The sequence below is a fragment of the Phyllopteryx taeniolatus genome, chromosome 5 (assembly GCF_024500385.1).
Source record: "Phyllopteryx taeniolatus isolate TA_2022b chromosome 5, UOR_Ptae_1.2, whole genome shotgun sequence".
Taxonomy (NCBI): domain Eukaryota; kingdom Metazoa; phylum Chordata; class Actinopteri; order Syngnathiformes; family Syngnathidae; genus Phyllopteryx; species Phyllopteryx taeniolatus.
In genome coordinates this window covers 28,380,605-28,394,028 of record NC_084506.1, presented here as the reverse complement: position 1 = coordinate 28,394,028, position 13,424 = coordinate 28,380,605, and the positions used below count along the sequence as shown (strand labels likewise).

Genomic DNA, 13,424 nt, shown 5'->3' with positions numbered 1-13,424 from the left:
TAACTGTGATGTGATGGTGGCGTTATAAAGAGGTAGATAAAGTCTCTGAAGGCCAAGGTACCAAATGCAAGCCCGCCACTGAGTCACCATTGACAAACATTTTCTCCCAACTCTACGATAAGGGACAACATGAAAGAGTTCCAAAGAGTTCAAATCAATGACTTAGTAAAAGTTCACTTTGGCTGATTTGTGCAATGAGGAGATTGTTGAGATGGTCATGATCACGTGTTGAAAACAAAACTCCGCCTATTAATCCCAGACCATCCTTCATCTTCTTCTTCCTCCTCCTCCTCTCTTTTGTCTTCGTCCTCACTGTGTGTGTTCGCGGTTCACACCCCCCCCCCACCAAAAAAAAACGCGTGGACATCCGCAGGGCGCGGGAAAGTTTTTCAGGACAGACCCAAGCACAACAACCACGTTTTTATTTTTTCCCCCCCACTCTTCCTCCACATGATTTTTCGGGTAGGGGAATGGTAATACCTCCGCCTGACCCGCTGACAAACCGAAAACGTTTTCCCATTTTGGATTTATCTTACGTGGAGTTTTTGTATTTTTTTTTTTTTGTCGAAAGTGCCGGTTGACATCACCGAGCGAGGTAAAGAAACATTGCATTTGAAATATAACTTTGTTGTTTAGCTAATGATGATAGTCGTAAGGGAGAAAACAAACTAATACTAATAAAAGTTTAGCTAATGATGATAGTCGTAAGGGAGAAAACAAACTAATACTAATAAAACGGAATATGCGTATAGTCACGTTTTTGTCCGTTAAATGCCTGGCATTGTGAAGATGGTTAGCGCCACGTTTTGTACTCTTTACACTAAGTTATGTGCGTGTTTTTTTTGTTTTTTTTAAAGTCCGTGCCAGTTTAATGATTTCAAGTTGTCTTTCAAGTTCTTTTATTTTTAAAGGTCACAAAGAAGGCACAGGCAAACCTGCACTCCGGCCCTTTTTGTGTTTAAGAAGTTTAACTGGTTTCCTGTCGACTAACTGTGGAAGTTGTGACACGTGCACGTCTTCATGCCATGACATGCGTAGCAAATATGGGACTAAAAGCTTTGACGCAAGATGCACGAGCTAAGAGTTTGTCAGTGTAGGGCCGTTTTTGTTGTTGTTCTACCACCGGAAAAAGCACACTAATCTAGATCGGAGTCTTCTTAATAATTTGACAACAGGATGGCTCCATAATTGCCTGATGATGTGCACCTGCAAATGTGTGGCTGACTTTTAACATCTTAGCTGAGTTGTCACAACACCAAAATTCGGACTTTTGATTCTATACCTGCATAAAGTACCTCGTCGATACTGAAATTATACCATGTAATAAACCTAAAACATCAAGCAGTGGAATTAAGAGATGACAAAACATGGAACTTAAAATTCTTAGTGTTTTTATGAATTCAAAATATAATTGGGCAGTGGAGGATAGTAAATGTTTCTTTTTAAATAATTTGATCATATGTTCTTTAAAGAAGAAACACCACTGGTATGTGATGACTAATTCTTATTAGTTCTTATCTTTGTTATTTACAGTCAGACTGTGCTGTTAGTTGGCGATATGAAGTATGCTGAGCAATGCACAATGTTTAGTCTTGCAATATTTCTGTTGTCTTTTGATTTGAGGTCATCGACCTAACATAAAACTCCTGTAAATAGTTAAAGTATGAAATAAAGCTCACTGATTGCTAGATTGCTAGGTTTTTCCACATACAAATCCAGTGCATATTTTATAGGAGTGACTGTTAAACAGCTTTAAGCAAGCGCAGCGAGCCTCTTTTTGGATAAAGTTTTGTTTGCTATATGCGCAGAAGTACCAGTACTGATACGTTTTGACGGCAAGGTATCGCAATACTTTTTTAGTTCCGTTATACTGTGCAACCCTAATCTCCTGTACGCCTTTGTCTATCATAGGTATTTTACCCACCTCCTACATATGCATTATGAAAATTAACCAACACATCTTGTAAGATGTCATTAAATGACTTTGAGTATTACAGATGCATATAAAAATAATAATAATCGGTGACATTTTGTATAATCAGTCATTTACTGTATATGTGGGATAAACAAGTGATAATTTAAAGACATTTGCCAGAGTTGTCTGAACATATTCCCATTGATTAAATTATTAGGTGCCGTTATGCATTCCTCAAATTATTACTTATTTTCCATATTTGCTATACATGTGATAATTGGCATCACGGCCCGCATGTGACCCTCGAGTGCCAAATGTTTTTTTGAATGCATCTTTCAAAAGGCTGAGGTCTGAGGTTTTATGTTAATTCCAGTCTAAAAACTTGCATGGGAGGTTAGTTTTTTGGAGACTCTACATTTCCCAGTATGATGTAAATGGTTGAACCCGAATCTGGAAATTGCTCAAAAACAGATTATGAACTATATTACATGTGCTTACACTTTATTTTATTTTATTTTTTATTTTCTTAGGTTTGGAGCCACACCATAGCCTGACAACAGGATGAACAACCATTCAAAGCAGACCCTGGTAGAGATGTTCTGAGCCAAGATGCCTTTATTTGATGAAACTGTGGCATTTGCTGGACTGTCAAAGCCATCAGACATGTCTGGGTTTATTGTAAAGCCGGTGCTCCAGTATGGCGGGGCCTATTTGGCCTACAACCCCCGAGGAAAGGATGCAGCAGAGTTGACATCACCTTGGACTAAATCAAACGCTTCTCTGTTGGATGCAAGAAGTCCGATAAGTCATGCCTCTGGCGCAACAACTGGCGGTGACAATTCATCTCTGTTGTATGACAATCCCGTTTTCTTAGCGATTCCAAAAGCTGTGTATGGACATAAGCCCTGCTGCCATGATCTGGGTTGCATGATGGGACATCGGTACAGCGTGGAGCAAAGATCCCAGACAGCAGCCATTGCTGATTTTGAGCACGGCTGGACTCGAGGGGAGGCTTACCACAACAAAAGATCACCCATCCAGCGAAAGGGGCAAGACAAACAGCAAGGTTTACCGTTGCATCCCAGTGAAGAACAAGTCCATAGCATGTCTGCAGAAAGTTTGAGCAGAGGAAGGCCAACTCGAATGGAGCCAAACTACTGTGGCTACCCCTGTATGTCTCCTCTCTCCATGGTAACGTCTTTAAGTGAGCAGAGCAGACATTTACAGCCTTCCCCTGGAAGCTATGCAGGCTTTCACCCCTCCCATGCAACATATGAGCATATGACCTCAGAGCTTTATCAAGAATGTTATCCCATGTCCAAATATGGCCATCCAACAAAGCACTCAATGTTTTACTACCCGCAGGCCAATGTGGAGGTAGAAAACAGAACACATTGTCGGGATATTGGTGGCAAGCAGAGAGAAGACGTTCCCGTTATGCGAAAAAGCACAATTCCAAGCCCGCGGGAGCATTATACATTCCCTCAGACACTTCATGGTGACATTCCTTTGTTTTTGCATAGCACTGAAACACAACCAAATAACTCCTTTGTGCAGGGCTTCAACTATCCTTGTTATGAACGTCCTGGATTTCCTAACAGTCCAATCAGAAATGTAGAAAGGCAGCATGTACCACCTGGGCTGCCTTCACATAGAATCAGTGTTTCGCCATCAGACCAATGTTTGTCCCCTGCAGCCAGCCTTCAGAAGAGCAACACCAACCGTCATGTTGGACCATTGGACACTTCCCATTCCTTCCTGCGGATGGACCCAATCAGTCCAACTCAACATGTAGGACAATCTGTGTTGCCTTCCCACATTCAAATTAGCAGACTGTATCCCTCGATCACCCATCGACTTGATCATCAGATGGATCAACCAGTCATTAAACCTTGTGGCTTGACCAAAGACAGACTGCTGGACTATTCTTCTAATGTAGGCCAGTTTACGTGCCCCAAACATCCCAAAGGCCTCCCAGTTTCCCCAGGGACGCGGCTTACCCAATCCCCAAAACATGGGTCAGATTGCCTCAGCGCAGCTTTAACTAATGGGCCTAAGTTTGGAACAGTCATTGCCACAGGTAATAAGCACAATGGACTTGCATGCAGCTCTGCCACCTCTGTTCTTGAAGGCAGCCTGAAGCGACACTTTCCTTCACTCTTAAAAATAAAAGAAGAGTCTCTGGATTTATGTGAAGTTGACTTGATTAAAAAGCGGCAAAAGTTGGAAATGGAGGGGCTCCTCAAACGAAATCAAGAGGAGTCCCCTGAAATGCCAGTTATTGATAATGTGTTTAGCCTGGCACCTGACCTAGGATACCTAAAAACATCTGGAGTGTTACTTCCAGACGTACAACCTGGGGGAAGCATGCTGATGCTGTTGGCCGAGCACTGTAAAGTCAAACCCACAACACCCCTTAAAGAAATAAAACCTGATCCAGTTGAACAACCAATCCATGTCTGTCCACAGAGGCCTGAAGTACAATTGATTGAACCCACAAAGATCAAAGTGGAAAAGATAAATCAATCAGACCCATGTGATGCTAGTGCAAATTCTCTTAGTCAGGCTGCTTGCAGCACAATACAGGATCAAATCAAACTGCAACCTGAAGATGCAAGTTTGTCAGACACCAAGTCCGTGCTGGTCATTCAGATATGTGAACCTGAAAAACTTGAACGTAAACCTTCATCACTAGAGGCCAACTATCCTTTACATACTTCCAAACCTCCAAACTCACCCTCTGTGTGTAATGCCAGGACATCAGAGGAGAAGGTATTCAAAACTGAGCCCAAACCGGTCAGTCCACTTAAACCACTTAAAGCCAAATTAGATATCAAAACCGTTCCACCCGAGTGCCTAATTCTTAGCTCCACCTACAATATCTGGCCCCCTGATATGAAGGTCTGTCGTCCGGCAGCACCACAAGAAACACCTGTGCAAATTCAAGAGGAATCATCACCAACAAAACAGAAACCACAATCTGTTCGTAAGCATTTTTTAGAGCTGCATCGCACTCTCTGCAAGCAGATATCCAAATGCGTGTCTAACACCTCCGAGCAACAGCTCCGAACCTGGCGGTCTCAACTGGAACTGGTGGAATCCTCATCAACCAAAGTCCAGAAGGTCTCCTGCTTATTGGGGATTAAAGCCAGGCACAAGTGGCTCAATAAGGAGATCAGCTCTGCTCTTCAGGAGGTGCTGGATAGGTTCAGGGAATACATCATACATGAGCGCTGCCCTTTTCCACACGTCATGAGAACCGCGGCGGTGTTCCTCCCCATGCTGGTGATAAAAGAAATTCTTTTTCCCGTGGTGCCCGGCAACTTCATCGACCAAGTCCTGCAAGAACACAAAGTGGAACTACGACCCACGACACTCTCCGAGGAGAAGATCCTCATTCAGCTCCACAAACCCTGCTCGTCCCGCCTCAGGAGGCTGATTTCACTCAAACACCTGCCCAACGTCTACACCGACGTGCTCAACCTCTTGTATTACTCCAATGTCTGCAAGCACCTAGGTGAGTGCATTAAATGTATTTGGATCATGACAGGTAGGCCTTGATAGGGCAACAAACCATATTTAGGAACTGTGTGATTTATCTTAGGCTGGATTTACCCGACATGATTCAAGTCGCGATTCCGTTATTTTTTCCAGTTAGCAACGTAAAGAGAAAAACCCACAAAATTGGACATCTTCGGTTTGGAATCAGGCCTCTTTCAAATGGGGATGAAGATCTGATTGCCGTGTATACATTATATCTGATAAAACCACCAATGTGACGGCAGTGTAAACTGATTGCTTGCGTCTATTCTGTCAATGTGAGCCTGACATAATTGTAATACACCAACCAATATCATACCCACATGCCTTTACACAAATTATATATTCACACTAAGGTAAATAAAGAGTACAGTGGTGCCTTGGGATACGAGTGACTTGACCTATGAGTTTTTCGAGATGCGAAAAACACTGTAACTCAATGTGCTTTACATGATTCAAAGCATTTAAAAACAAAGAAAAAAACAGCTTATAAACATTTAAAACAAAAAGAAAAAAATACAAATACAATTAAAACAGCGTACAGTGCAAGAAATATAATTTACAAGTGGAAATGCTCTAAAAAGCATGGAAAAAAAAGAAGAGTTTTTTAACTTGGACTTAAAAACATGCACACTTGGGGCTGACGTCACTTCTGTTGGCAACTTATTGCATTTGTGTGCAGCATAATAGCGAAATGCTGCTTCACCATGTTTGCTTTGGACTCTTGTGCGTCACTATTTGACCTGAGTCTGTCGATCTCAGAGCCCTACTGGATTTATATTCCATTAGCATTTCATTCATGTATTCAGGACCTAAACCGTTTAGAGATTTATAGACCAGTAGCAGAACTTTAAAATCTATTCTAAAGCTGACTGGAAGCCAGTGTAAAGACTTTAGAATTGGAGTAATATGCTCTGACCTCTTTGTTCTGGTCAGAACCCGAGCTGCAGCATTCTGAATGAGCTGCAGCTGTTTAATGCTCTTCTTAGGGAGTCCAGTCAGAAGACCATTACAATAGTCAAGTCTACTTGAGGTAAAAGCATGAATGAGTTTCTCCTGGTCTGCTTGACACATGCAAGCCTTCACTCTGGATATGTTCTTCAGATGGTAGAAGGCAGTTTTAGTAATTGATTTGATATGACTGTTGAAGGTCAGGTCGGAATCTATCAGAACACCAAGGTTTCGGACTTGGTCTTTGCTTTTTAAACAGAGTGACTCCAGATATTTACTAACAGCAATACGCTTTTCTTTATTGCCAAAAACAATTATCTCAGTTTTGTTGTGGTTTAATTGAAGAAAATTTTGGCTCATCCAGATATTTGTCAGTTTTAGACAGTGACACAACACCTCAATTGAACTCAAATCATCTGGAGACACTGCTAGATATAACTGTGTCATCTGCATAGCTATGATAGTCAAAATTAAGAAGAAGAATTTGACTCAAGGGTAACATATACAGGCTGAACAGGAGGGGTCCAAGAACTGACCCTAGAGGGACCCCATAGGTCATTGCCATTCGATGAGATTGAAAACTTCCAATGGTTACAAAATAACTCTTTTCCTCCAGGTAGGACCTGAACCATTTAAGGACTGTTGTCGATGCGATTTGTTTTGCTTTCACTTGCTAGTGCAAATTTACTAATATACGAGCGCTGCATGGTGGCAGTGAACTAAATTCAACTCAATTCACAATAAGCAGCAGTGTGGTAAATTTCAACAAATCATCAAAAATAGGCTTTAAGCTTTTTAATGCCACTCCCAGTTGAGGTTTACTGTCAAACTAAACGGCAAACAAAAAGAATGACATGTAAAACAACAACAGATTTGCCTCAGTAAATTCTGCTTAGGTTAATCCTAAAAAAAAAAAAAGCAAAACGCCATTGATACGCTTACGTTAGCATCGATTGGTATTTATTAAATTAAACAACACGTAGACAGACAATGTAACACCACTTACAGGCATTTATTCTTTATCCTCTGTAAAATGACTAATATTATAGCATCTTACTGAGTCACTTAAGTAGTAGCAATAGTAGAAGTACTACTCTTTGTAGTATGTGTCTGTATAACTGTAGTATTATACTACCTCTGGCCAAGGAGGGCACACCAGGAGTAGCAGCACAATGAATAAATTATGATGTACAAACATTCTATTATATTATTTACTTAGACTTACTTACTTCTGGCGCAATTGTGCACATCGGCCGCAGCGTGTCCGGACTGTCCCTTAGCGATAGGTTGAGATGCTCGGTCATCTGGGAGGGCCTCAAAGTCGAGTCGCTGGTCCGCGACATCGAGAGGAGCCAGATGAGGTGGCTCGGGTATCTGTTCAGGATGCCTCCTTGACGCCTCCCTGGTGAGGTGTTCCGGGTACGTCCCACCGGGAGGAGACCACGGGGACGACCCAGGACACGCTGGAGAGACTACGTCTCCCGGCTGGCCTGGGAACGCCTCGGAATGCCCCGGAAGAGCTGGACGAAGTGGCTGGGGAGAGGGAAGTCTGGCCTTCCCTGCTTAAGCTGCTGCCTCTGCAACCCGACCTTAGATAAGCAGAAGTACAACCCCAATTGCAATGAAGTTGGGACGTTGTGTTAAACATAAATAAAATCAGAATACAATGATTTGCGAATCATGTTCGACCTATATTTAATTGAATACACTCCAAAGACAAGATGTTTAATGTTCAAACTGATAATCTTTAGTTTTTAGCAAATAATCATTAACTTAGAATTTTACGGCTGCAACACGTTCCAAAAAAGCTGGCACAGGTGGCGAAAAAGACTGAGAAAGTTGAGGAATGCTCATCAAACACCTGTTTGGAACATCCCACAGATGAACAGGCTAACAGGTGGGTGCCTGTTTTTATTTATGTTTAACACAACGTCCCAACTTCATTGGAATTGAGGTTGTAAATGGATGGATGGATGGATGGAACGAATTAATGGCATTTCCTTTCATTTCAATGGTGAACAATGATTTGAGATAGTGTTTTGAGTTACAAGCATGGTCATAGAACAAATTAAAGCGTAAAAGCATCAAGCATAAAATATGGTCAAAATTTTGAACATTAAAATAAATATGGCTTACCTTTTTTTTTTTTTTTTTTTATATATATATATAAATAAAGCAATGGAGTGAGGTGTCACCCCAGGCCAATTAAAACAAATGGGACATTGAAAAGTTTCAGTACTGTTTACTTTGGTGTTGTATCAGCTTTATGTTGAAGCTTGTGTACTTGCTTACCTGCATTTTGGATGCTGGTTGTGTTCAATAGATTGCGTATGATATGGTCTGCTTGGAATGTACGTTAAATGTTTGATGTTTAGACCCGCAATGTAAATCCAGCCTATGTAAAATCCACTTTAAAAAAGTGAAATGGTAAAAAGTAGTATATATGTATCATATATTGTGCTGTAACAGTGGTTAAATGGAAATGCTACTTGGTTACAAATCTCAAAAGAGTGCCGGATTACTGTTGGTCTTGTAAAATATTACAAGTGGATGTTACCTTTTGTGTGTCTTGTGCAACCACACTGAAGGCAACTTATTGAACCCATGTTTCCAGACTCCTCTTGCAGAAAAAGAATATAGCATTCTTTGTCGAATGCACAAATGACTTTCCTTTGGTTCCACTTATTTGATTTCTGCTCCACTGGCGGAAGCCATTAATAGTTCAAATAAAATGCATCTATTTTTTACAGAATCAACGTCACCTGATGTCCAAAAGACTACCCAGGTATATTTACTTTTTTTGTTTGTTTATTTTGTTAATTAATCTCACTACACTTTCCTTCTTTTTCTGTTTCATGCTTCACTGCAGAGAATCTCTTTTAAATTGAGCTGTTATGCTACTGTTCAACTTCCAGTTTTGCAAAGAGGAATGGTGCAAAATTAAGCCTGATGGTTGTGCATGTCTAATCTGCAACTACAGGAAATGTTTGGTTGAGGTTATTGCTGCCAAAAGAAGTTTAACCAGTTATTAAATCCAAAGGCTCGCTTGCTTGTTGCTCCCTGTTCTGGAAAATGTTCCTACCAATTTATGCAGAAATTTAAAACGATTCCAAAGGGCTCGTCCTTTTTCCTCCCGCCGTACCTGTCTCAAAAGCAAAGTGTGGCGTCACCCCACAGCAATCAATCAATGGCTTCAAGACATGATTTATCAACAACTAACAGCGCATAATTGGCAGAATATTTAACAATCAATGGATTACTATGTACATCCCTGTCCTAAATATCATCATAGTCTGGAGAAACATTTGTGAAGACCTCAGTCATCTATCTTGTAGCAAGCTGCTAACATTTTAAATCAAAGCTGTGGGATTCTAAACCATCCGTCCCTCCATTTTCTGTAGTGCGTGTCCTCATTAGGTTTGCGGGTGAGCAGGAGCCTGTTCCAGCTGATTGAGTAAGAGGCAGGGGAACACCTCGGACTGGTAGACAGCCATCATGACGTTTTGAACATGAAGTGTAAAATAAAATGTGGTGTGCAGTCATCCAATGCCCCAGAGGTTCCTCCTTCCTGCATCCGAAGAACGTAGCATCCATCCATTTAAGATCTGGGATATTTTCTGAGGCTTAGATTTTCTTTCATGGACGTTTCCATTGGGTTTTATGTGAGAATGCACTCTTTGAAGCCAAATCAAACTGAAAAATTTAAACAGAAGCCATTTCGTCAGATTCTGATATCTGGCCGTCATTAAATTGAACATGGAAAATGACTCTCGTGTCTCTGTCCAAGTGTGACCAGATCAAGATGATCATCATTTGTTGTGCTCCTGCTAGAGCCGAGAATATTCCACATCTGGATGAAAGGGCGACCTCCTTTTAATTATTAATAAGCTCCTTTGTAGCGCACTCTTTCAATCAGTTTGACCTGACCACGGGTCCCTCTTGTGGAGGGATTTTATTCCTGACTAACAGTCTTAACTTTTCTCCCCTCTGGTAAATGGTAAACGGACTGAACTTATATAGCGCTTTATCTACACTATCACAGTGCCCCTATAACTTATTAAAAACATTTTTGGAAAGGATTTCCCACTTACTCTGACCTCTTTAACATTGTTGCGTTGCAGGAGTAGACATGGAGGCTTGGGAAGACTTGGACATCATCAGCAGCTCCTCACCAGCAGAGGGCCCCAAAGGCAAATCCTGCGAGAGGAACACTACAAAGACAAAAAGCAGGGTGAAGAGCAGCTCGAGGCGTACATTTCTGGACAACAGCTGGTCCGATGATGAAGACGATGACTCAGGAAAGCATATTGAAAAAGAATCGGGCAAGAAAGCCGGCAGTGAAGCAGCGTCACCCGCCAGCCTGCACGAAACACCGTCAGACAATTGCTGGACTCTTCCTTTAACTTCAGAAGACTTTCCTGACAGTGATGTTGAACCTGAGAAGTCTTCCAGTTTCCCGGCAGTTTGCCATCCCACAGATTCCCCCGTATTCCAGCTGGTGTCTCGGAACGGTTCGGGAATGATTATTAAGCTGAAGAGGGAGGCTCGCAACCAAGCGGTGTCGGTCAGCCGAGTGACCTTTAAATGGCAGAGGACAGGAAGATTGGGGCAGACCTTGCGTCCTCTCAGCGGCGCACAAAAGCGGAAGAAGAGATCGCTTTTGAAAATCAAGTACTGCCCCTACCTGTCGGCCTGCCACAGCACCGAGCACAGGCGGCGCTGGGTGCTGCGCTCGGCCGTGCGCCGCGCCGCGGCGGCCTTGAGGCTCGCTTACCCGGACCTGGTGGGCAAGCGGATCCGCCACCTGTACGAGGAGGACGACAAGTCCGAGGTGTGGTACAGAGGGGAGGTGGTGCGGGTCCACGAGGCCCACAGGGACCCTCTGAAGACCGTCTTTGAGGTGCGCTACGACAGCGAGCCCGAGTGGAAGTACTACCTGGAGCTGCTCATTGACTACAAGAAAGGATGGCTCATCATAGAAGAGGACAAGTAAGAGATAATGCCACTACGCTGTCATCAGGGCTCAACACTCACCAGAGACATAGAGACATTTAATATTTAGAACTAAAGAAGTCTTTTGGATTCAAGGTAAACGTCTTAAACAAGAGTCCAGGTACATATTCTCATTTACAATGGCGACGGGGCGGCAAAGTTTAAGTAAACTAAAAGCAAAAACAAACACTAAAACAACAAACTGTACAGTGCCATCCATCCATCCATTTTCTGTACCGCTTATCCTCACGGGGGTCGCGGGCGTGCCCAGCTATCTTCGGGCAAGAGGTGGCCCAAATTTGGCCCCCGGGCCTGAGTTTGACATGAAGTACAGTATCCCTCACTAACCTTTCAAACGATATTGGGAAAGAAAGGACTTTGGCAATGAAGAGGTTAAAAAAATGCTGGTTGACTTAAGCCAAATGTTATGAGTTTGTATTATTGTTATTTGCAATAATAGTAAATTAATTGTTCAAAATTATAGTTTTCGTTCTGATCAAGCCATTATTGTCACTATGTTGTTGTGCCCTTGTAACGTACAAGCACTAGTTAACTGTAAATGTGCTATGTGGCTATGGCTGGGGACATACCAAGACATGCCATGGTTTGCTGGCTAGCAATAGGCTGCGATTAGACATTGCAAGTTCGTTTGGTGGGCTCTGTGTGCATATATGGAGATGAAACTGGTAGCCTTCAACGTAACATTCTCAGATATGCTTTAATAATTTTAATTTATTTTTTAAAATTTTCCATCACTTCAAACTTTGTTTTGCCTTCCATGGTGAAAACCATCAGCGTTACCTAAAGTGCGTAACCCTGTTTGAAATATGGCGGCCTCCACCACTTTTGCAACTGTTACCAACAGCGTACACAAACGCAATTTAGCGTCCGCTATTTGAGATCTTGGTGAATCAGGCCCTATGTCATGCTTACACTCAACTCACGTCATTCTTCCTTTAATATTGGGTTCTTTATTGTTTTCTCTACACTAAATGACCTTTAGGTACACAATCTAAGGATTTTCGATATAACAGTATAAATTCACCATCAAAGAAAATAATGCTGTTCATTTTTGTGGTTGTAGTTTGCAGTGTCTTAACGGTTTTCACACTTTTACTACAAACTGAGCAGGGAAAAGGTTTCTCTCGAGTGAGTGTTTTTGTATGTCTTCTCCATTGTCACTGTTTAGAGAAACTGTTACACATTGTCTTTATGAAGGCATCTTTTGTATTATTGGATCTGATTAGATTGTGTGCACCTGATGTGTCTGTTGAGTGTATGAACCAATTGTCAGGACATTGTTAAAAAGACATACTGACTGTTCCAGGTGGCTGATGAAAGGTCAACTCTGAACAAAGTAGCATTTGATACTGTGTTACTTAAGGCTGGACAGATGTTAAGCTTGGTGCTAACAGCATGTGTCATTGATATAAGGCCTGGGGCCCCACTGTATTTTATATCAACTGTCTTAACATAAAGGTTTGTACTGTTCATTGTCATTTTTCATTTTGTGTGCTCATTCAGTCTTGAATATTTTGGCTACTTTCCAATGTGTTAACCGATTACTTTGCAGATGCAGAAAGATAACATGAAATACTAATAGTAGAGGACACAGATTTTTTTAAATCCAAATTGCTCAACTCTTGATCGGGTGAAATATAAAACGGCACCAATGACGCTTAAAACAATGAATAATGCAGACGAGCTTCAAAGAAACGAGGGCGGTACAATACACAGTGCAGTCAAATGAATCCAAGTGTAGCATAGTAGAGTAGGGGAGTGTGGGGGGGGGAGAACCCGACCTTGGCTCCATCTTGTGGCCGATCTTTGCGGACAACTGGCCCCTGTAGGTAGTAGACCTGGACAAGCAAATGAGATAAATCTGCATTTGCAAACATTTCAAGTATATTGGTTGTGGTTTGCAGTGTTACATGAAGTACAAAATTAGAGCTGGGCGTTTAATTGATTTTGCACAGAGGAAAATCAAACTAGTGGCCCTTCTAGTGAGTTTTTTTCCCCCTAAAAA

General features: G+C 41.9%; 1 protein-coding gene across 4 annotated transcripts; it reads left to right on the top strand.

Moving 5' to 3' along the window:
* The first annotated feature begins 335 nt into the window (after window positions 1-335).
* On the top strand, window positions 336-12,889 carry c5h15orf39 (chromosome 5 C15orf39 homolog). Of its 4 annotated transcripts, XM_061774501.1 has the most exons (4): window positions 336-595; window positions 2,446-5,432; window positions 9,157-9,191; window positions 10,528-10,665. In XM_061774501.1, exons 2-4 carry the CDS (start codon window positions 2,525-2,527, stop codon window positions 10,531-10,533), a joined length of 2,949 nt encoding a protein of 982 aa, XP_061630485.1. In that variant the 5' UTR covers window positions 336-595; window positions 2,446-2,524; the 3' UTR covers window positions 10,534-10,665. The 4 variants fall into 4 exon arrangements, with proteins under 4 accessions (XP_061630485.1, XP_061630483.1, XP_061630484.1 ...); XM_061774502.1 differs by lacking the exon at window positions 336-595 and having other exon boundaries at window positions 5,329-5,432; window positions 10,528-12,889; XM_061774499.1 differs by lacking the exons at window positions 9,157-9,191; window positions 10,528-10,665 and having other exon boundaries at window positions 2,446-8,532.
* Window positions 12,890-13,424: the final 535 nt, after the last annotated feature.